Source organism: Castor canadensis, chromosome 16, assembly GCF_047511655.1.
Source record: "Castor canadensis chromosome 16, mCasCan1.hap1v2, whole genome shotgun sequence".
Taxonomy (NCBI): domain Eukaryota; kingdom Metazoa; phylum Chordata; class Mammalia; order Rodentia; family Castoridae; genus Castor; species Castor canadensis.
Window position 1 is genome coordinate 65,935,583 of NC_133401.1, and position 24,819 is coordinate 65,960,401.

At 42.3% G+C, this 24,819-nt stretch overlaps 1 protein-coding gene across 18 annotated transcripts in view; it reads right to left on the reverse strand.

Moving 5' to 3' along the window:
• The window catches only part of LOC109677854 (melanoma inhibitory activity protein 2-like), a 79,140-nt gene that overhangs the window by 35,149 nt on the left and 19,172 nt on the right, over positions 1 to 24,819 (reverse strand). For 12 of the 18 annotated variants that reach the window (XM_074057428.1, XM_074057419.1, XM_074057425.1 and 9 more), the window contains 2 exons: positions 24,556 to 24,687; positions 24,116 to 24,206 (listed from right to left, as the gene is read on the reverse strand). Coding sequence is in view for 3 of the 18 variants with exons in the window: in XM_074057435.1 (XP_073913536.1) it covers positions 12,832 to 14,229 (1,398 nt within the window). In the remaining 15 variants the exon portion in view is untranslated. Of the gene's footprint in view, positions 1 to 313; positions 511 to 725; positions 1,199 to 11,301; positions 20,949 to 24,115; positions 24,207 to 24,555; positions 24,688 to 24,819 lie in introns of those variants that run through there. The other 6 variants (XM_074057435.1, XM_074057434.1, XM_074057433.1 and 3 more) reach the window with 6 other exon arrangements.

Consider the following 24,819-nt stretch of genomic DNA (forward strand, 5'->3'; position numbering starts at 1 on the left):
GTCTAACACCACTCGACACCCCACCGCCCCGCCGCCACAAGAACTCAGTAAGTGCAATAAATCCTGTAAACTATCAAGGATTATATAATGCTCTATTTAAATTCTCAAATATTTCCAGTCATCCCCAGAACAGTTCAACTCTCTTGGAACTGCACCGAAGCACTTATGATGTGACCCTTACAGAGTCTTCAATCTCATTTCCCCTCTGGTCTCTTTTTCCTGTACATCCCCTGAGCTTCAGCCAGGATGGATTCCTTGCAATCCCTTAAATACACCGCGTTTCCCGACTGCAGGCCCGCACTCCCACGCTCACCTCCCCATCACTTCTGAGCGCTTCCCCATGCCCGGCGGGGACCGGCCCAGAAAAGGACGACCTGGTTCTGGTTCTGGTCCTGGCTCTGGCGTGGGGGGCCGGGCGCCTGGCTCCCCGGGGAGGACCGCGTTTCCCACGCGTGATCGCGGCCGCGGCCGCTCCAAGCCGGCAGCGCGGGCAGGGAACGCGCCGGGACGGAGCTCAGGAGGCCGGAGGCTGCGCTGGGGCGAACCGGGACCGAGCGCCGACCGCACACGTCCAGGCGGCGTCGCGGACGGCAGGCGGGGCAGTCGAGAGCCCGCGGGGCCACCGCGCCTGCAAACGCCTCTCAGCTGGTCCCGGCCGCTTCCCCGCCCGCATCCTCCCGAGGCCCGCGCCCGCCTCCCGCAATCCCCGCCCCTCCACAGCTCACCTCCCCGGGCTCCGGGGTCCCCTGGGCCGGCCTCGGCCGCGACGCTGCGCAAACGCAAGGCTCGAGAACCGCGCCATCCGACAGCCGCCTGGCGTTCGTGCCCCGCCCGCGCGACTTCGGCCCGGTACCCGAGCCTCAGCCCCAGTCTTGGCAGCCACAAAGGTACAGGAATGGCCCGGTCCGGGCTTCGGGGGTCGCGCAGCCGCTACGTCTCCTGGGAAATGTTGTCCACGCGAGTACCAAAGCCTTCTGGGACGTGTAGTTTCCCGCGCTTCACTGCCGAGACCTGCGCCGATCATGATGTCTGTCAGCAAGGATCCTGAAGTGCTCCTGAGTTAGTCCCAGTCCCTCCTCAGCTGTGAAGCCCTGGGTTCCAGTCACTGAAGGTAGGTTGGCCAAGGCCAGTGTCATCGCTGTGCACTCGTGTGACTAACGGTGAGGTCAGCAGGTGGTGATCCAAGGTTCACTCACGTCCCCTGCAGTTATCATCAAAGGGCTGTTGAGCACCTACTAGGTGCAGGCATCATGGAAATCCGTTCTCAATAAGTTAACGGACAAAATGAACACCATTGCTCTAGGTGGAGTAGGTTTTAAAAGGCAGGGAGCAGACAAGAAGTCACAAGCATAATTACACGGCAAATATCAAAGAGGTAAAAGAAACGGTGCCAATAAGCAGAAAATTACCTACACGTTTTGATTAATTCCTTGTAACAGCCTGTTGAGTCCTACGTTATTCACAGTCATCGTCACTCTCATTTTAACATAATAGAATACTGCAGATAGCATTTGTCACCTATCCTGTTTTGCGCCCACTGAAACATATGCCTTGGACATTGAAATTTGACAGTTTTCTCAGTAGTGTTTTCGGTAGTTTCAGTGTATTCACCGCATTTAATGTTTTTGTGGGTTTTTTTTTTTTTTTTTTGGGTTCTGGGGTTTGAACTCAGGGCATACACCTTCAGCCACTCCACCAGCCATTATTTTGTGAAGGGTTTTTTCGAGCTAGGGTCCCTTGACCTATTTGCCAGGGCTGGCTTTGAACCGCGATCCTCCTGATCTCTGCCTCCTGACTTGCTAGTATTACACGTGTGAACCACTGGCGCCAGGCTGCATTTAATGTTTCAAAAGCAAGTCACTAAAGCTCATTTAATACATTTTACTAAACCCTGTTTGCTAGTTATTTATATTATTTTAAGATTCTTTTTTGCACCATTAATATCCTTGCACCTATATCTTTGAAGATTATTTTCTTAAACTCTTTGAACTTGAATTGCTGGATCAAGGATTGGTAGAACTCTCACACATTTGAGTACACTACCAGATTTTCTTCCTGAAAGGTTTTACAATTTATATTTCCATGGGCGCTTGCTGACAATATGTGCCTTGTGCTCCCGCTCACTCTATGTTTTCTTTAAATCTTTTTATTTAATAGAACAAGTTTTGTTTGAATGTGTAAATATAAGATTTGTGAAATTATAAAAATGTTATCTTGTTTTTATACATAATTTTAGTTACTTGAAAAATTAAATGTGCTATGTATTTCTTCATGATTTAGATACTTCTGATTTTTTATTACATATTATTGTTGTACTGGGGTACATTGTGACTTTTACAAAAGTTCTTACAATATATCTGCTGTTTTATTACCTACCTAGGTACCAGGTTAACTTTCTATCATTGTAATAAAAACGATGGATAACTAGCTTATGAGAGAAAAGGTTTATCTTTAGGCCTCACAGATTTGGAGGTTCCTGTCTATGACCATCGTCCCTATTGTTTTTGGGCCTGTGGCAAGGCAGTACAACGTGACAGGAGCTTGTGGTGGAAGAAGCTGCTCAGATCATGGTGGAATGCAAGAGAAGGAGATGAGGTTGGAATGTGTTGATCCTCTTCCCTATATTTATTCATGTATTTCATTAGATTTGGAAAGTTTTTGCCCATTATTTCTTCAAAATCTTTTTTTTCTTTTTGCCCTTTTTCTCTTTCTTTTCTTTTTGTAGTTGCTAAACTGTATAGGTTGGTATGCTTGACAATATCCTAGAGGTCCCTTGTGCCCTGGTTTTTGTTGTTGTTGTTGTGTTTGCCTTTTCCACTGATTTATTATGTTTGACACAGACCCAGATTCTACAACACCTCCCCACACCAGATCTTCTCCGACACCAGCAACCCCTTCCTTCCATCCCCTTCCATACCTCCCCTCTGCCACTGTGCACCATTGGGGGAGGAAAACAAAATGAACTGGAGTTGGAGTGCCCGCAGCAAGCTCCTCAATAGGTCATCTGGTAGACTGAGGGGCTGGGAGTCCATGGCGTTCAGCTGGGTGTTGGAAGACACAGCACAGCACAAGATGAGGGTGCTCTCAGGGACCTGGAGAACCTCATCCCATGGGCATTCTGTGCATGGTGACCAGGTTGTCCATCCTGCCGCTCACCTATCACTGGCCACACGGGGAAAACTTGAGCCTGAGGACGATGTAATCCTTACTCCCCACCATGCGTGCCCAGCCTCCAGTGATAGGCTGCAGCCAGTGCTGGCCATTGGCCAGACCAGAACACCCAGTCTCCCTGAGGTCTGTAGGACCGGCTCATGATCTGAGGCTCAGATGGGCACTCCAGGGTCTCCCAGGCTGTCCACAGGTCGCAGCCCCATAAACAGGCTTCCGGACCTCCATCCAGATGCTTAGGTCTTTGACCACAATGCTCTTGGTACCATTCAGGTGACCAGAGAGGTCCCTGACCATGCTGCCATCCTGCAGGTCCCATATCCTGATGGTCCCATCGGTAAAGCCAGCCAAAGCCAACTTCTCATCCAGTTTGGCAGCCAGCGCCTGGCAGGAGAGACCCTCACAGGGCAGCTTCCTTCATATACAGGGAGGGCACCGACAGGTTCCACACGTTCACACTGGCCCAGTTATGGCCGCCTGCCAACAGGGTCCTGTTGTCAGAGGTCTGCAGGCAGCTGTATGCCTGGCAGCAGGTGGCTATCAGGGAACCTGTCCTCAGCCACCTAGCAAACCAGGCTCCACACATTGACACTGGCCTTGCTGCAGATGAGGGCATGACATGTGAAACTGCTCACAGCGATGGCCAGCACGGTCTCTATATGTTTCAGCAAGCACATCTTTTGCAGCTTGTGTGGGACAGCAAACCTCTTGGACTACCAGGACAAGGTGTCTGGCCTATTCCATGGGTCTAACTGCAGATCCCTCAGGCTCCCAGGACAGAAGCTTCAGGAGTGAATGGGCACCGCCTGCTGGCTCCTGGCCACCTTGGGCCAGGTGTTACCTTCTTGGGAACCTCAAGCTGGGTAGACTCCACCAGGATGGGAGTCACAGCTTCAAAGTTGTCATCTTCCACACATGGCTCTAGTTTGGAGTCACACAGCTCAAGGTCCATGCTATCCAGGCCCAGCACTGCCTCTGTCATTTTATGCTTCTCTTCCTGATCGTAGACCCTGAAAAAAGTCTGCCAGAGGTGATGGGTAAGGACATTGTGCCAAAACCGAGCCTTACAGTCCCGCCTGGTGGCAGGTCATCCACTTCTGGGGTCCACAGCAGCATGCTACATGACTCGTCCATGTAGTTGTTGATGCTGGACTCCAGCAGGGCCTTTGGGAGCTGGGGGAGCAGGGGTGGGGGGCGGGGCTCCCTGGCTCCCCACAGCCGTGCTGGGCTTCTCTCGGGTGAGACTGGACTACCTGGGGCTCCACGGACAGGGCGTGCAGGGGCTGATGGCAGCTGTCAGCTGGAAGAGTTTGCTGCTTGTGATGTTCTTGCAGGTGCTCCTGGGCCATCCTGAGCTGAAACAACAGAGATCACAGGTTGGGAGGGAGGCTGGTGAGTCTGGAAGAACCTCCCTAAGAGCCTTGTTTTTGCCCCACCAGCATCTATTCCCATTCTTCTAGCAATGGGGGCTCAGTTAGGGTTGTGGGGACCAGTCCCCAAACCCCTAGTTTATAAGGTTTGGGTGCAACCCACCATTCCCTCATTTCTAGTGGAGACACATGTCTCAGGCCTGGCCATTCGGAGTCCTAGTGATTGACACATGACCCAGGCCTGGCCAGCCTTCTAAGATAGACCATGGGGAAGAGGCCATCCTTTTGAGCACCTGGATCCAGCTGTGCCTGAAGCCAGTGTTTTACTTAGTTGAACATATTAATATTCCCTGTCTGCTTACATTAGTTTGAGTTGGATTCCAGTTGTCACATCTGAAGTATCCTTGAGCTACACGGAAATGAAGCAATCTGAGGGGCGAGAGTTCTGGATTTGGACACCCGGAGAGCCATGGTTGACCTTGGAGGTGTCTTCCTGGGAGTGTGGTGGGGCTTTTAAGACTAGCCAAGTCTTCATGTACTCGACAAAGGTTTGTTGAGGATTGTCCTAGTCCTTTGCTGCCACAACAGAATTCCTGACACTGGGTTATTTCTAAACAACAGAGATGTATTTGGCTCATGGTTCTAAAGACAGAAAACCCCAAAGCAAGGTGCTGGCATCTGGGAGGACCTTCCCGCTGCCTCACCCCCTGGCAGAAGACAGAGGGCAAGAGAGGCCTGAGCTTCCTTTTCTCTTTTCATAGGTACTGGGACCTTGTCCTTGCTAGGCAAGCACTCTATCACTTAAGCCCTTTTTGCTTAGCTTATTTTTCAGATAAGATGTCTCATTTATACCTGGGCCAGCCTGAACTGTGGTCCTCCTTTTAACACTTCCCTTGTAGCTGGGAACCACCACACCTAGCTTATTTGTTGAGATGGAGTCTCACTAACTTGGCTGGCCTTGAACCACAGGCCTCCCAACCTCTACTCCCAAGAAGGTGGTATTATAGGCGTGAGCCACTGTGCCCAGCTGAACTTGCTTTTATAAGAAATCCATTCTCTGGACAGCTAACCCATGCCTGAAATGAAATAATGACATCATCCATTCCTAAGAGCTGAGTCTTTGGGAACAAGTCATGTCTCCTTAGGAAACTCCCCCCAACCTCGGCCCTTTCCTGACACTGTGGCACCAAGACTGAGCTTCCCACTCATGAACTTTGGGACACACGCAAACTGCAGCAAGCACCTCTGTGGTGCCAGGCTATACCCTGGTTACAGCAATGAGCAAAACTCTCTGCCTGTCTAGAGTGCGCGGTGCTGTGGCTCAGGAAATAGGAAGGAGCCGTGTTTCTTCTGTGACTATCATCATCCCCTTAATAGACAGATGTGGAAACAGAACCTCAAGAGGTGAAGCCACACAGCCAGCCAGTGACCGAGTGGAGGTCTGAATTCATCTCTTCACAATTTCCAAATCAGCTGTGCCTGCCACACAGGCTGCAGAAAGCAGCTCACCAAGTGGAAGTGACTTCATGCTCCTCAAAGCAAGCTGCGACGTGATTGAAAGGGGACAACAAGACCGTTGCACATGGAGGCTGTGGAAAGACTCCGCCAGACACAAACGTGCTCACGGGCGAGGGCTGGTGTACAAGTCATAGACTCGTGCAAGAGACAGACACACAATGATGCATAAAAAAATTCTTTAAACAAGAGCTGTGACTCAGGTGTTTCTGCTGGGACAAATAAAAATAACAGGAGAGAAAAATGGATTCGTCACCAGAACAGTTTCTGAGAACTGAATCCCCTACAGTCATCCTTCTTCATTAGCTTCTGAAAGTTGGAAACCAATCTCCCTAGACATATTCCTGCCAGGGGTGCGGGATAAAGCCCGGGTGGGTGGGCGGGGATGGGAGGAAGGGGGAGATGCATGTCAAACAATGATTCTCTGTCCAGCACTGGGCTCCCCGGGGGCACGTGGATCTGTTGCACAGGTTGTTTACTGCTGGTTTCTCCTCTGGTTGGTCTTTGCCTGGGCTGTTCGTTGGCACCATCTCTAAATCACAGTCATTTATTCATTTGCTTATTTGTTTATTTATTCAGTCATTCCAAGATAGGCAAAGTAACATGTTAAGACTCTGTGTGGACAAGAAAAAGCATATCCCAAGGGGCTAAGACCTGTGTGCCACAGGTCTATGTAGAGATTTAAAGAGAAGAGATGTCTCTCTTGTTTTTGTTACTTTTGCTAGTTCAGAGAGTGGCAAACTACAGTCTGTGGGCCATTGTTTTTATAAATAAAGTTTTACTGGAACATGGGCACACCCAGCATTTACCTACTTTGGCTGAATTAGCATGACAATGGCAGAACTGAGGTTGCTACAGAGACTATGAGCCACAGGTCAAAAATATTTACCTTTACAGAGGTTTCTTGACCGCTAATTTAGCTAATAAAAAAGGATTTGCAGTTGTAAGCTCCAGAGCTCACTCTAGGGTTCTTATTCATGGTTTTGGTAGCTCACAGAACCTCATGGATGGCCAGGGAGCCAGCCTAGAGGTCATGCCACCAGGGGCCAGGCCCAAACCTCTCTGTGGGAGGGAAGGCCCCCCAGGGGACCCCTCAGCAGCCCCACTGAGCACACCAACTGGATACCAGAGCCTGTGCTGTCACTGTCCCCAAAGGTCACATCTCTGCCATCTCTTTGGTCAGGTAGACATAATACAGACCCTGTGGCCCCTCCATTCCACTTCTAGTAGACAAAAGGGTGCTTACTGTGCACAGGGACACAGGCACAGGGGGACTCTTTAAGGTTCTAGGGGCAATGGTGCCCAGCACCAGGCGTGGGCAGTAGAACTCGGTCTTTTGTTTAAGGACACAATGGGAGCTTTGCTGCTCACATAATGGTCCATGGTGAGGGTGCCCATAGCAGTCCTCCAGGCAGGCACTGAAGCCCAGGCCAAGGGCAGTTCTGACACCTTCAACCCATGGTGTCAAGGTCATTCTGGAGGCCGACTTCCCAATTAGCTAGGAGGGAAAGGATTGGGTTCAGGGCCAGAAGGCCAGGCACATCTCCTCAGCTGGCATCCAGGAGCTAAACCTCCACTGAGTGGCTCCACCCACCTGCAAAGGAAGCTGGGAAATGTAGTCCATTCTTGTGCCTGGAACCCAGGAGGCTCACCAGGGGAGCCAAGAGCTTCCAGTGGCCTGGACCAGGGGACCAAGTAAGAAGTCATGTTTACTAAGAGCACAAGGGATGATCTGAGGAGGAAAAGTAAGGCAGCACAGGATGCCTAACTGCACCTTCACAACACTACGTCTTTATCTCTTGATGTATTTTGCATGATGTCTACTAGGATACACACATCCAAACACATAGCAGATGGATAGAAGGAACATACTTTCAATACACTGAGTGAGTGTGTGTGGAGGGGGGGAGGAGAGGGAAGTTGGAGTAGTAGAGATGTGTGCTAAAGGCAAAAAAAAGTCAAACTAGAAGAAAGTCAAAGCCATTGTTCAGTGCTGCTGACGTGGTGTGTGATGGCCTGGCAGCATGGTCAACTGACTGCCATGTATGATGTCCAAATTTAAAGAGGAGAAGCAATGTAGTAAAGAATAAAAGTCATACACATCTGTTGTAGAAAATGTGGGAAATGTAAAAACTATAATGAACTAAACAAATACACATAATCCCAGTCCCCAGTTGCAACTGCTATTGTTGTGTATTTCCTGTCTCTTGCAAAAAGCATCACACTCTACTGTAGTTTGCTCATTAGAAATACAAACTATTATGTACACTCTATATTCTGCTCTTTGTTCCCCGTTTTTCTATTTATCATGAAGTATGTTCCTTATTCCATGAAATCTTTGAGTAGACTTTCCAGCGGCTAAATGATTTTGCACATTTGGATTTAACTATTACCTTATTCATGAGAACGTAGATTCTCTTGGACATGGGACAGTTCTAAGTGAGGTGGCAACAAACAGCCGTCATGCAGTAACATCTTCATGTGGCAAGGCCTCAGCATGTGACTCTATAGCTTAGATCAGATCGCCAGAGTGAACTGGGTCAAAGGGAATGAATGGGGATGTGTGTGCGCATTAATTTTTTTTTTGTAGCACCGGGCCTTGAACTCAGGGCCTTCTCCTTGAGTCACTCCACCAGCCCTATTTTTGTGAAAGGTATTTTGAGATAGGGTCTCACAAACTATTTGCCTGGGCTGGCTTTGAACCATGATCTTGTTGATCTCAGCCTCTCAAGTAACTAGGATTACAGGTATGAGCCATCGGAGGAGTGGAGATAGGTGCTAAAGGCAAAAAAGTCCCCAGAATTGTACATCCAAAGCCCAGACCCCTCCCAACCCGAGAGGAAGCCTTCTTTTCCTGATGGCTTAGCCATGCATGTGTGCACTCCACAGCATTACATTTTAATATGCTCTGCTTCTGAGCTCTGTGCAAATGGAATCGCACCCAACATGCTCTTTTACATCTGGCTTTCTCAGAAAACATTATTTCTTCAAAGGAATGGACATTCACTCTTCTCAGTCCTGCATGACAGATGCACCTGGTATGAGCAGGGCTGTGAGGTTTGGTGCACTGACCACACACACTGAGCTGAAGGAAGCAGATGTGTGAGCATCAGGGTTCATGCCTGTGATGTCAGTGTAGCCTGGATTTGAAATCTGAAATAAACTTCCCAGTGCACCAAGAAGAGGAGCAAAAGCAAATATGAATGCTACATTTTTATACAATAGAATTTTTAAAGCAGCTTGCACATTACTAGATTAGTTCCTAAATTCAATGCTGTGAGGGAGCTCTACTTTCACACATTGAAAACACTGAATTATCAGATCCATGGGATTTCTTTGTGTTGACTTACTTCAAATTACCCAGATACTGAGTGGTGGGTCAGGATTTGAATCTAATCTGTTTTACTCCAAACCTTACCCATCTTCAACCACCCAAGAATCCACATTTTTATATTGATTAGTTCAAGGCAGTAAACCACAGGAAATGAATGTATTTACTTCTCTGTATCCATGAATATCAGGGTATGAATAACACAATCATGTGTATAATCCAGTAGAGAAAAGGACTTTTTTGAACACACAGACAGAATTTAATAAAACAGTTTGGGCTTCCCGTGCTATCCAGAAGTAATAGGCACATCTCCTATTATAGCAATTTTAAGAGGCAACTGGGATTGCTGGGCACAGCCATGGCCTTTCAACTCCTGCTTTGTAGGAGGGAGTCTGCATTTCCCTGGGAACCTGCACTCCTTCGAGTCTCAGTGGAGCTTCTCATCAGGACAGTGGCTAATTGATCATCTGAGATGGTGGTTCTCTACAGCCACGGCAGAGCTAGGCACCTTCCATTGCCAATCTGACAGAGGAAGTCCAAGGTGCCTTCCCTGCATGTAGTAGAATAATAAGAGCGCCTTTCCCTTTTCTTTTTTTTACATCATTATTTTAAAAATAAATTTATTGTGTATATTTGAGGTTGAAATATGGAATTCATAAAGATAAGAGTCATCACTATCGTGAAGCACATTAACGTGCAATCATTTCACGGGCTAATCCTCATCTCACTGTTGTGATCCCAAGTGCTGAATAAACTCCACCCCTAAACAAATTACCTAACACAACCCAACTTCGCCTCTACAGTCCTCATTTCTACATTAGATCTGTTCTTCATTCCACTCATGCTCTAGTGTATCTTTGACTCACACCTCCCTATTTTCTCCATATTCTCTGAACATTACCAACACTGTCCTTCTTCATCTCTGTAATACTTTAAAAAACTCTGCACATGTGACCTAATGCAATAAATGTCAATGTCTGGGTTATTTTACTTAGTGTTATGTTCTCCTGGTCCTTTCCCTTGTCTGGGATGAAATTTGAGTAGGTCTCACAACTTTATTTCATCACTTATGTATAATAGAAAGACCTCTGTACACTTTAAAGTCACAAACACGGGATCATGTCAAAAATTGCCTGTGACCAAGAAATTATGGATAAGGCAAGCCATAATTAAAATGAAATTCCTTTGGATTCTGAATGTGAAAATCTTTCTCACACTCTACTAAAAGAATATTCATTTAAATTGCTATATAGAATTTCACAGGCATCGACATTCATCATTACATTTGAAGAACAAACCACTATTTTGTTTCTTCAGACACCGTGGCAATGCACCTATTTGTACCTAGCTGTTGTGCCTGTGTGCAGGAGTTTCTCCACAGACTGTCACAGAGTAAAGTCCTGGCTCAAAGGGAATGAGATTCTTCAACATTGTAAGATAAATTTTCCATAGCTTGTTTTATTCCTAAAAATGGGGAAATAAGCAAACAAACCTTAAATGTTTGCTAGTCCTGTGGGTGTGAAATTTTATCTCATCCCTTAGTGTTTCACTGACTTTCAGCAAGGATGATGAGGATGATGATCTGCTTGCATTGTTTATTTTCCAATTTTATTTTGCAATCACATACTCATTTTTTAAATTTTTAGTAGGGTGTTTGTTCTTTTGTAAAAGATCTAAGCATGCACTTAACATTCTGCTTACTTTACCCTTTATTGGCTATGTACATTTTAAGTACCTCCTAATCTCTAGCTTGATTTTCACTACTCATGAGGAATGTGTGTGCTTGCATGTATGCACATAGGCATTAACACTAATCCTTTCCTTAATGGTCTGAATTTTATCAATGCATGTATCTTGAAGGTAAGTCCATGAAAATGTCCTCTATGTTTTCCAGAAAGTCATTTAGTCTTAACTCGATTTAATTTTTTTTTACTTTGAAAAAGCTTTTATTTTCACATTAGTCTACAATTACAGTATATAAACTTTTGACATAAAGACACAAAGCTTTTGGAGTTTGAAAGACCCCAATGCAAGATTAATTCATGAAACTCCGATGACTTATATAATAGTGTATTAAATAATCAGTTTAAAATACTTCAACTATCTAGGAGGAAAAGAGAATATATTATCTAAATAAAGTAAGTTCATACTTAAATCATATATTTATAAAATATCCTGAGAATGAAATTTTATTAAACTTCAATATGATGTAAAGTATAATAATTAAATAACAATAGTTAATTTAAACAGAAAATGAGAAGTCAAAATTACTTTGAAAAGAGGCCTTACTTTCACAATGTTCTAAAATTATACTAAATACATTTTTTGGCATAAAGACACATTCATTGGAGTTTAAAATACAGACACTGCAAGATGATATACATAAAACTGCAATTATTATTTATGTATTTGTGGATTAAATAGTCAAGACGGTCATAGAATCTGGACCAAAATTGAAAATAAAATATAATATCTAAATAAAATAGATGGAATTTAAGAGATAAGACTCCCATTTAAATCATCTATTTATAAAATACCATCCTCACCATTATAACTCTACTAAGGTCCAACTTCAGAGAGTTACTAAGTAACAGTAGTAACTGAAACTGAAATGACAGAAGTCAAAAGTATTTTGAAAGAGAGCGTACTTTCCTGTTGGTCTACAATTATGGCAAATACATTTTTGGGCATAAAGGCACAACTTTGGAGTTTAAACAGCCCAGTGCACGGTTACATAGATAAAACTGGAAGTATTACTGATGTAATAGTGCCTTAAACAATCAAATTCAAATCGACATACTATCTAGAGTACAATGCAAAAGGAACAAAACACCTAAATAAAATAGAATGGAATAAAATAATATTCCTATTTTAATCATCTACTTATAAAATTTTATTCTGATAGTTATAATTCTAGAAAGCTTTAATTTGAGATAAAGTATAATGACTAACTGTAGTAATTTTAACTGAAAATGAGAGAGAAGTGAAAACAATTTAAGGAGACCTTACGTTTATAGTCTATCATTGTACTAAATGTATTTTAGGTCTAAATACATAAACTGTGGAATTGAAAAGCTCCACTGCAAGATTTCCTACATAAAACTCCAATTCTTGTTTATGTAATTGTAGATTAAATAATCAAATGAAAACTTATCTAGAACAAAATGAAAACAAAACATACTATCTAAATAAAAGAGAATGGAAATAATATAAGAATCCTATTTAAACCACCTACTCATAAAATACTATCCAGAATATTAAGCTTCTATTAAATCTCACATTGAAGGTAAATAATAATGACACATAAGAGCAGTTCTTTTACATAAAAACAAGAGAGAAGTCAAAGTTATGCAGAGATGAAAACACTGCCAAGTCTCTTCTTGTCGTTCTACAGGTTCAGCTGCAGGATCATCTGAAGGTGGAATCGACCCTGAAGAAAACTCACTTCTACTTCAGGAACGTGGCTACAGCAGGGGAATATGCAGCTCTTGGGGGAAGATAACTGGGGAAACCCCTCAGTGAATGGACATTTCTCATTGGAACTGGGGTATATGGTGGGCCACAGAAATCCCTTGGGACAAAATACTGTCCGGGGCTTGGATGCACTGGGAAGCATGGACCTTGGACAGGAGGAACAAAACCTGGAAACACTACTTTACTTTCCATAGGCAGAGATGAAACAGGCACATATGAAGTATGTCTCTGTGGAGGAAGAGCTGGATCAGTACACGGGTGATCTGATGGAGGGAAAATCATTCTTCCATCCTGTTTGCATGGAGGAGACAGGGATCCAGTCTCAGGAGGTGCTCTACGAGGGACAGTCACCCTGTCATTGCTTGATTGTCTTCTTTCATTGCTAATGTGATGCTCTACAGGATTCTCTGGTCTTCTGGAGCCTTGTCCTCCCTGAGGAAGAAAAGGTGGAGGTCTGAATGGACCTTCCAAGAAAACTGAAGGAGACAGGAAAGCTTTCCTTTCTGATGAAGGTTCACCCAATGGTGAGGGATCACGTGGAAAATGCTCCCTGCCACATGCTGCATTTGAAATACCACATTTCTCTAAATGTTCAAATTCCAACAGCATTCTCAGTAACTTTTGTCTCTTGCTGGCATTGACTTTCCTAAAATACTTGAGTTGTTTTTCAGCAGCCTGAACTTTCAAGGAGGTAAAATAAGCTTTTTGTTCATAGGAAACAATCTGCCTTTGGTAATAATGATTGGTTCTCTCCAATTTTTCTTCGAGCTCTCTGGCTGCATTTTTATAGGTCTGCAGGTCTTCAGCCGCCTGTCTCATCTTTTCTTCTGCTTTGGAAACTTTCTTCTCTATGTCTCGCTGGTAATGATCTTCTGCCATAAATTTCATGTAGAATTTCATTCCATTCTCTTCATACAGTTCTTTAATTTTCTTAATATTCTGCCAAAGTTTCTTATTCTCAACTTCCAACTTTGTATTTTCACACTGTAAAATTTCTTGTTCACACTGGACACTTTTAATATGCTGTTTAAGATCTTCACTTGCTCTCTCGACGTCACACAACTGTGTATAAACTTGGTTCCTTTCTTGTTCTAAGGTTTTTAAAGAACCATCTAACTTCACAGCATACATCAGCTTTCTCAAGGCTTCTTCTGTCTGGTTATCTAAGAGAGCGCCATTTCCTGATCCACTCTTCATTGCTGATTGCAAGCGCCCGTTACCTGTCACATATTCTTGAAGAATAGGCCAGACTTTCATCTTTAGCAGGCATTCAGTTAGAGACCTGATGTGATCTTCCTTGGCACTTAGAAGTTGTTCTGCATGTGCCACAGAGTCTTCCACTTTAATTTTCTGTCTATGAAGTTCACTCATAGACAGAATGATCTTCCTTGGCACTTAGAAGTTGTTCTGCATGTGCCACAGAGTCTTCCACTTTAATTTTCTGTCTATGAAGTTCACTCACTTGTTCTTTGCATGCTTCAGCTTCTCGTAAAAGCTGCTTACAGCTTTCTTGAAGTTTGGTGTTTTCCTTCCAGACATCTGTTGTTGAGTCCTTAAGATGTGCTTCATTGATCTGAAGGAGTCTTAAGGTTATTTTGGCTTTAGCTACTTTGGATTTGAGAACTTTTGACTCATCCTCCAGGCAATGTATCATTTTTGACATTTCCACATTCAATTCAACTTGTTGACAGTGTTTAGATTTCTCTTCTATCAGCTGGTTTCCTAGAAGGAGAACTTCCTCCAGTTTCGACTTGGATATTTCCACCTTTGCGGAGGCTGCCTCAAAAGGGTGTCTTTCTACTGATCTAGCGTCCTTTAACGATGACTGCAAGCCATCATGCTGTTTCTGAAGAAGGCTAAGTTTGTCAAGTAACTTACATTTTTCCTCAATTAGTCCAGAAAGCTTCACAGCAAGATGTTTTTCTCTTCTTGCGTAAAGTTGGCTTCGAACGGATTGAAAACTTCTCCACAAAATCAGTAGAACAGAAAAAAGTCCAATAATAGCTACATATATCACTAGCTCCCATGGAAAATCATAGGGCTTTGGTCTCAGTTCTTCAGGATCTGTTGTCACAAGCCTGGAAAATTCCTTTAGGACCAGTGTCGAGTACATCTGATGGACAGTCTTGGGCCCATCCATGGCTCCAAGGCTGCTTTGGCTGTTGCCAAGGCCTGGCTGAGCCTCAACAGACAACACTCAGAGTTCTGCCTGGAACCCTCACACTGGAGCAGACCATTGTAGAGCTGACTCGGGGGTGGCAGGGGTGGATTTGTTAATGGGCCTTTCCTTCAGCACAGAGGGGAGAAGCTTTACATGGTATTGGCCAGAGTTTTTCCAGGAGGGCCCACCCTCTTATATGAAATGGAGAAAGATTTCCCATGTATCCTAAAGCTCATCTGGGAACCCTCATAGATAAATCTAAGAAAAATATTATTCTATTGTGTGTTTGTGTGTGTGTAGGGGGTCCTATTGTTTTTTATTGAAGCCAGACTCAGATCTCGTTTTAGATAATTATTCATATCTAACACACCAGTCTTAATTTCCATTGCTTGAAAGCACAATTGCTCTGACAGAGGAATGGACAGACAGAGACTTTCCTTTTCCTTATTCTGCCTTTCATCTTTTCTACTTTTTTCCATTTTATATTGAACATTGAAGTCTTGCAATTTCATTTTATTTTACTTTTATATACTTATTGATATTATTTTTGTACTGGGGTACATTGTGACATTTACAAAAGTTCTCACAATATATTATAGTTGAATTCAACTTGATTGTTGTTTCCTTTTGGACAGTTTCTCTTTCTCTCTCTCTCTCTCTCTCTCTCTCTCTCTCTCTCTCTGGGCTGCAGTACTGCAGTTTGAACTCAGGGCCTCAAGTTTGCAAGGGAGGTACTCTACCACTTTAGCCACACCCACCCCCAGTACCAGAAAAATCTCTTCTCTCAGCAACATTTACAGGAGCTCCAGGATTCCCCAAAGATCTGGTCTTTGTGACATATCAAATTTCAATATATGTGTGTGGATCTGTTTCTAGTGGTTCTTGCTTCTGCCCTTCCATTTTCTCTCCTTATGTGAACACTCTCTCTTTTGAATCCATATATCTACAGTATGTTCGAGTTTTGCAGCCTAATTCTGCAGACATGACATTTTTCTTTTTCAAAAATATTTTTCTCTTTTTTGGATCTTTGTTTCTTTAAAATTCTATGAAAAATTCTGTTGGAATTTTATTGGGAGTACATCAGAGAATAATTAGAATTACTTCACTGTAAAATATACATTTCTGTGGCATGGAATCGTCAATGTTCACGAATATGGTAGACCTCTACAATCATTCAGGTATGATTTCATTTTATCCATTAATGTTTACAATAACAATGGAGTCATGCTAACCTTTGTTTTCCTACTACATTTTCTTCCTGATTATTGTTGATGTTTACAAATGTGAATTGTGAAACTATTTCAAATTATGGTAAAATAGATATAACAAAATTTTACCAACTGAACTGTATTAAATATGCAAAAGAACATAAGCATATTCAGTATATTCACATAACTTTGTGGCAGGTCTTCAGAGCTTTTAAATCTGAATGCACCAAACACATCCCCATGTCCCCTTCCATTCATCTGGAAAGCCCCAGTACTCTCTAGCTATATGGTTTCCACCGTTCTAGATATGTTATATAAGTAGAATCTCACAGTATTGGCTCTTCGTTAGTTGGCTTCACACAGCATAATGTTTTGAAGGTTTATCCACAGGGGGTATGCATCTGAATTTCCTTCCTTTTAAAGCTGAGTGGTATTCCACAACATGTACATGGCACATGTTTTAATCCAATCATTTGGAGATGAACTCTTGGTTCACTTCTAGTCATGGTGAACAATGCTGGTGTGAACATGGATGTGAAACTGTCTTTTCAAAACCATGTTCATGTCTCTTGTATATATAACCAGAAGTATCATTGCTAGTTCATATGGGAATCTAATTTTTGTGGAACCTCCATACCATTTTTCAAAGGAGTAGGTCCAGTTTTGAAAATGACTATGCTTTTTATTTTTTAAGTTGATTATGAACATTTAAAAATGTTCTGGGCCTCTTATTCTGATGCTTTTTGAATTCTCTTGGATATTTTATAGAGAGAGTGAGGCATCTGTTAGAAAGTCCAGTTTCCTCTGCTCCTTTCTAATTCTCATATCCTTTATTCTTTTTCTAATTGATTGCATTTTCTACCACAATGTTGAAAAGAGGAGAAGAGTAGATCATCTTGTTTGTTATGTTAAAGAAGCTATGAACTCACCAGTAGAAGGCTTGGTGAAAATTTTACAATTACATATATTTTTTCTTTACTCACTTATTCATATGTGCATACATTTTTGGGTCATTTCTCATGCCTGCCTCTCTCACCCACCTTTTGCCCCCATATCCCTCGCTTCCAGGCAGAACCTGTTCTGCCCTTTTCTCCAATTGTGTTGAAGAGAAGACTTAAGCAATAATAAGAAAGACATAGCGTTTTTGCTAGTTTGAGATAAGGATAGCTAACAGAGAGATACCTAGCATTGCTTCCATGCACAAGTTTATTAAAACCCAAAGTGACTCATCTCTACCTGACCTCTTCACTACTTCTCGCTCAGCTTCCCATATTGACCTCTGTTGTTTTAAGGTTACTGTATTAGCTCCTCTGCAGTGGGGACATCAGACACTTTCAAGTTTTTGTGTTTCCTACTATCCCCATACCTCCTGTATGCACTCACCTCTTAACCTGTGACCCAAGTCCAACATTACTGCCTTTGCCCTAGATTTAAAGTCCACATATGAGGGAGAACATACGATTTTTGGTCTTCTGAGCCTGGCTAACCTCGCTCAGGATGATGTTCTCCAGTTCCACCCATTTACTTGACAATGATAAGATTTCATTCTTCTTCGTGGCTGAGTAAAATTCCATTGTGTATAAATACCACATTTTCTTAATCAACTCGTCAGTAGTGGGGCATCTTGGCTTTTTCTACAACTTGGCTATTGTGAATAGTGCTGCGGTAAACATGAGTGTGCAAGTACCTCTGGAGTAAACTGAGTCACATTCCTTTGGGTATATCCTGGGAGTGGGATTGCTGGATTATGTGGCAGATCTATGTTTAATTTTTATACGAAGCCTCTACATTGTTTTCCAGAGTGCTTGCACTAGCTTGCATTCCTCCCAGCAGTGTAAGAGGGTTCCTTCTCCCTCACATCCTCACTAAAACCTGTTGTTGATGGTGTTTTTGATGATAGCTATTCTAACAGGGTGAGGTAGAATCTTCATGTGGTTTTGATTTGCATTTCCTTTATGGCCAGAGATGGTGAGCGTTTTGTCATGTCTTTTTTTGGCCATTAAAATTTCTTCTTTTGAAAAAGTTCTGTTTAGCTCAGGTGCCCATTTCTTTATTGGTTCTTTGATTTGGGGAGAGTTTAACTTTTTGATTTCCCTCTATATTCTGGTTATCAGTCCTTTGTCTGATGTATAGCTGGCAAATATTTTCTCCCACTCTGTGTGTGGTCTCTTCGGTTTAGAGACCATTTCTTTTGCTGTGCAGAAGCTTTTTAATTGTATGCAGTCCCATTAGTCCATCCTTTCTCTTAGTTTCTTAGTTGCTGGGGTTCTATTGAGGAAGTCCTTGCCTATACTCTATTGCGTCCAGAGTATTCCCTGCACTTTCCTATACTAACTTCAGAATTTTGGGTGTGATATTAAGGTCCTTGATCCATTTTGAGTTGATACTAGTATAGTGTGATAAATGTGGCTCTAGTTTCAGTGTTTTGCAGGCAGATAACCACTCTTCCCAGCAATATTTGTTGAAGAGGCTTTTTTTTTTCCATCCTGTGTTTTTGGCGCCTTTGTCAAAAATAAGGTGGGCAGAGCTGTGTGGATTTATATCTGGGTCCTCTTTGCTCGGCTCATCTAGACATAGTTATCTATTCTTGGCTTCTGAAGGCTTTATCATGTATCAAGGTTGAAGTTTTACAAACGAGTATAACAATTGTGGTGTAGATTTTCTATGATATTTATCATTCAGTCTGTTTGTGTGGTTTGATACATGTACAAAATCACCAATGTTGCAATGTGATTTTGTTGCTATGATAAATGCAACTTACCTATGATTCAATATTGGCTTATATCCATTCATTGATATTTTATTTAGGCCTTTCTGATGTTTTCAAAAGATTGATCTATAGGTTTTATTGGTACCATCCTTGTATGTTTGTACTGAGAGTATAACGTGACGTTTCATTTCCTATGCTTTGAGGCGATTGGAATAGGATAGCCATGTATTTATCTTAAACTTTGGATAAAATTGATCTGTTAGTTCAGTTGGGATTGCTTATTAGAATAAGAGTCATTCAATATATAATCCTAAATAGGCTGGATGATTTTTTACATTAGTATTATTTATTTGGGTGGAAAATCTATTTACATGTTTTAAGTTTGAAATATATGACCATGAAATAGGCCAGAACAATTTAATCCCAGCTACTCAGGAGGTCAGTTGGGAGGATGTTGGTTTGAGGCCAGTTTGGGAAAAAAGTTAGTAAGTCCTCATATGAGTGAGTAAGACAGGATTGGTGGAACACATCAGTGCTACCAGCTCCATAGGAGACCATAGGTGGAAGAATCTCAAGTCAAGACCAGACTCAAGCAAAAACAGGAGACCCTACCTGAAAAACAGATAAAGCAAAAAGATCTTAGGCCATGGCTTTCATGGTAGAACATATGCCTAGCAAGGAAAAGCCCTGAATTCAAACTGTAGTTTCAAACCCTAGACTTACCAGTTCTAAATTATGACATCTGTTAATACGGAGAGTCGCACTGCTTTCAAATCTATATAAATTTTATTGCCTTTTCTTGTGTTGTTGTACTAGATGTATTATATGATTTTGAATAAAAGTGATGATAGTTTATGGCCTTACCTTTTTCCTAATCTTAGCAGGAAAGCACTCAGCATTTCACCATTAGATGTGACGTTATATGCTTGGTCATTTTTTGCAGAAATCATTATGACAATAAGTTATTGTCGTATTAACAATATGTTATTTATTGTTATTATGTGATTATACTGAGAATTTTTGTCACGGGTGGTTTATTTACTTTATCCACTTTTCTTCATCAATTGGTATTATCATACGTCTTCTCTTCTTGCACCCTTTATGGTCTGGTTATGAAGTGTCCCCGAAAAACTCACGTATTGTAGGCTTGGTTCCCAGTGAACAGTGTTCAGAGGCCATGGAGGCTTGGGGAGGTGATTGGATCATTAGAGGTCTGGATTAATTCACTGATGAATTCGCAGTTCAATGGACTTTTGGAAAGTTTTGGAAATTAAGGAGGTGGAGCCTCATTGGACAATGAAAGTCACTGTGGATCTAGTATTGAAGAGTAAATTTTGCTCTGGCCTCTTCCCCTCTTTCTCTGCCTTCGCTCGCTGGCCACTATGAGGTGAGCAGTTCTGCTACTGCCGAGGATACCCAAAATGACATTCTTCCTCCCTATAGCCCAGAAACAACAGAGTACAGTGACCATGGACAGAAACCTGTGACATGAATCAAAATGAATCTTTCTTCTTTTAAGTTTCTATTCTCAGGTGTTCAGGCTAGTAGACACTTAATATGATGAATTACATTGATTCATTTTTGAACATTGAACAAGACTTCCATTCTGAGATGAATCCATCTTGGTTACGCAATATTAGTATTTTATATATTTTAATTCAATTTGGGAAGATTTTGTTGAAGATTTTTCATTTCCATACTAATAAAATATATTGGTCTGCATCATTTTTTTGTAAACTGTTTAGTATTGATAGATGTTTAACGCTGATTGCATGAAATAAATTGGGAAGTATTCCACCTATATTTTTAAGGTAGGCATGAAATTTGAACTGCATCATTGTTGCATGCACATTTGAGATTTTTATGTTTTCTTGGTGATTTAAAAGATTTTTAATTTTATGCCTTCACATTAACCCCATAATTTTCTTTCTTCTGACTTCTATATTAGGATGTGGCTTTGTGGTCGAGCAGTGGTGTAGCAGGCACAAGGCTCTGGGGTTCATCCCTGGCACTATACAAAAATAGAAGTCAAACAATAAAGTCTGTTTTGTCTTATATTAATTGATATTAATATAGTCACACCAGTTTTTCTTTTATTTATGTTTAGTTTTCCATCTTTGTACTTTAAGTTATCTATACGATTATATTTTAAAATGAGGTTTTTTTCAAGTACAGTTAGGTATTATATTTGTTTTGGCTCTGACACTACCTGTCCTTTAATTGATATGTTTTGGATAATGTACTTTATTCACTCAGATATTTACTATTTCTATTGCTCTTCCTTCTTTCTTTGTGTTCCAAGTATCTTTCTGGACTTATTTCCCTTCTGTCTGGAGAATTGCCTTTAACAACTGCTCTACAGAAGAAATGCCAGGGATACATTTTTTACTTTTTCTTTAACTGATAAGATCCTCATTTTACTTTGTCTTTTTTTGTTTTTTTTTGGCTGTACTGGAGTTTGAACTCAGGGCCTCATGCTTGTTAGGCAGATACTGTACTACTTGAGCCATGCTTCTAGTCCATTTTGATTTTAGTATTTTTCAGGTAGAATCTCACATTTTTACCATAGGTCAGTCTTGTCCCAGGATCTTCCTAATTATTCCTCCTGCATAACTGGAATTACAGACATGCCACCACACCAAGCTTGTTAGCTTTTTTTTCGAAGCATTATCCTTCTGACCTCTGCCTCATGAGTACCTGGGAATACAATAGTGTGTCACCATGCCCAGCCAAGTTTCATTCTGAAATTATTTTCTCACAGTTCTGATGGCTGGATTGGAGATCAGGTGTTGGCAAGTTTGGCCTCTTCTGAGGGCCCTCTTATGGCTTAAGGTTGCCACATTTTCATTATGTCTTCATATGGACACCCTTCAGTTCATATTGTGGCACCCTTCCAATCTCCAGATAATGTGAGAAATTATTGCATAAAATAAAACATTCCTATCATACCTAACTAAAGTCATGGACATCTCTAGCAATTGTTTAAGACCAACCCAATGAATCAGCGTAGCATTTTAAGACTATTTTTACATAGCAACTGGGAAAGGAAAGCCTGCAATAATTTGACTATATTTACCTGACAACTTCAACCACTCCCTAGTAGTACCTTCCCAGGTGTAGAATAATGTCACAGATTCCATTGACCTTTGTTTCAAAACATATCATGTATCCTTTCTTGTTCTCAAATAAAACCCCCAAATTTTCTTTAATCCTTAAATATGATCAAGGCCACTCCATCTGGGTGTGTTTGTCATGGACTGAATCCTTTTTATTTCCCCCAAAAGTTCCTTATCGGAGATTCCTTTCTATATTTTTGCAAGGTTATGGCATTATGTAGTGTCAGAAGTGGGTACTAAAGAAGACTCCCCCCAAAAAGACTACAGCCTATTGATTTATCAAGTGAGTTACCCACAAATGACCCAGGAAACCCATGATAGACAAGCAAAGGGTATTTCTCTAAATACATAAAAAAGGCCAGAAGACAAGCAAAATATGCTCAATACCAGCAGTCATCAGGAAAATGGAAATTCACCACCACTACGAGAGGCAGGACAAGATGGCAGATTAGAAGTGTTAATTATTTTCATTCTGTAAATGAGAAGAGTCACGCAACAAATGAGTGGCTATTAAGAGGGGAAGAACAGTAAGAATCTAAAAAGAGTTGGCAGGACAGCAGAAAAGCAAAGATGAATAGAGGAAATAGAGAAAAACAGAAAACATTTTCAAATCCCTTCCTTCACTATCTAGGTACAGGAGAGAAAGGTGACACACAATGACAATGCAAGGCAAATGGCCCTGGCAACAGAGTGGACATTAAAGCTGTATGGTAAGTCCACACCTGCCGCTAATCTTAAACCCAGTGTGGGGCTTGGTTAAGACTGCTCTGGAAACCAGTTGAAATGAAGAAAGACATTCTGTCCCTCTCCTCAATGCTGAGTGTTACAACAAGATTTCATCTTGAGTAATGTCTACTGGTTGAGACTAAGTTACCCTGGGTGACTGAAGACAAGGAGCACCATAAATTGGGGAGTCTTGACATACCCTGCCAAGTGTATGGGTTGGAGATGGCCACAAGACCTGGTTGTGGAAAGGGAAAGGGTCTGATGTGGACTTACAGAAAAATTCAAGCATTGGGGAGCTCCAGTTTGCAAGGGTGTGCTGGTGAGAAGCCACACCTTCTATGGTGAGAAGACCATCCCGTCACCAAAGGGTCGCAGTGGAAACTGAGCATCAAGTATGTGGCTGGCATAGCATTAGGGCCTTGAAAACCTGCCTCCTGGCTATGTGTATTGACTGTCAGGCGGGCTCAAGAACCCTGAACCTAGGACTTCTGAATCATGTGATATCAATAGCCTTCTTCCCCTCAAACCCTCAGAGAGTGGAGAATTGTTGGGCAGGGTGTGAATGTACTGACTCCTACCTTTACCAACTTCACCCTAGCATGTGTTTTCTGCCAGGTAGGACTGAGGGCCTTGACTCCAGACCTCCATAGCCTTCTCCCCTCATACAAGGAAGTGATCTGCTCTGTGGGGTCTCCAAGTAATGTGAAAAGTAGACCTCACACTTGCTAGGCAGGCACTCTACCACTTGAGCCACACTGCCAGTCCTTTTTTGTATTGGGTATTTTCAAAATAAGTTCTCTAGAACTATTTTCCCAGGCTGGCTGCAAACTGTCATCCTCCTGATCACTGCCTCCTGAGTAGCTAGAATCTTAGGCATAAGCCAGTGATAACTAGCTAAGAATGCCAATCTTAGATTAGGAGGTGAGGTAGGAGCATTGTGGGTTCCAGCCCAGCCTGGCCATACAGGATGACACTGTCTCAAAAAAACAGGGAAAAAAGAAGGTCATTAAAATATAATATCAACTGGCATGGTGGCAAGCCCATGTAGTCCCAGGTACTTAGGAGGCTGACACAGAAAGACCATTTAAGCCCATGAGGTCATAGACCAGTAAACACAGCAAGATCCGGTATTGAAACACACACACACACACACACACACACACACACACACACACAAAAAACAAGATGTTTTCATTTGGAAGAGCAACATCTGTGGCACATTTTCTTTTTGGGAGAAATTTGGAGTGTTGATTTCTGATTTCAAAATGTGATAGTCAAGTTTTTGCCTCACTTGACATGTCCCTTAAGTCTATAGTCACTGAAGTAAAAGTCTTACCATAGTCTGTGGAATTGATGCATAGTTTGGAATTCCTAGCACTTGGTGGAGAAAACTCTGCACAGTTTTTCCCAGCGCAAAGCATCAGTGCCTGTGAATAGGAGTAAAATTGTTTTAGAGGATGCCTCATAGGAAGTGTTGGCACCACACCTCTGGGAGTATTTTGAAAGGTCAGAAGGATGTGTGTATTTACAGAAATTGGACAGATCGTAACAGGACTAAAAACAACTAGCATTTACCACAATGGACAGTGCAATTAGTATTTGCCACAGTGACACCTGGTATGGAAAAAGGCAGTGGTGGGAGAAAATGGCTGACACAAATACATGTAGAGCAAAGAGTACAAGTCTATTCAAGAAGAGAGATACCATGGGGAAGGAAACCAAATGCTAAAAAGGAACAGTGGTACAGTGAGGGGATCAGGAAGTCAAACTACTCACAGAGCCTGCATCCAGGAGGAAAGCACCATCTCTGCTCAGTTTCTCCGTGGAGAGCTGAAGAACAGGGGCTGAGGGATGATTCTGTCCTCGATGCTGAGGGCTCCCCAAGGAAGTGAGGAGGTGATTACAGCGCTAGACACAGGTAGGAGAGTCACAGGGAAGAACAAAAGCAAGTAAAGGACTGTTACCTCCAAGAGTTTGGGCCTTACTCACTGAGGCCAATCACAGTTATTCATAATATGAAGAAGATGAAGTTAAAACAAA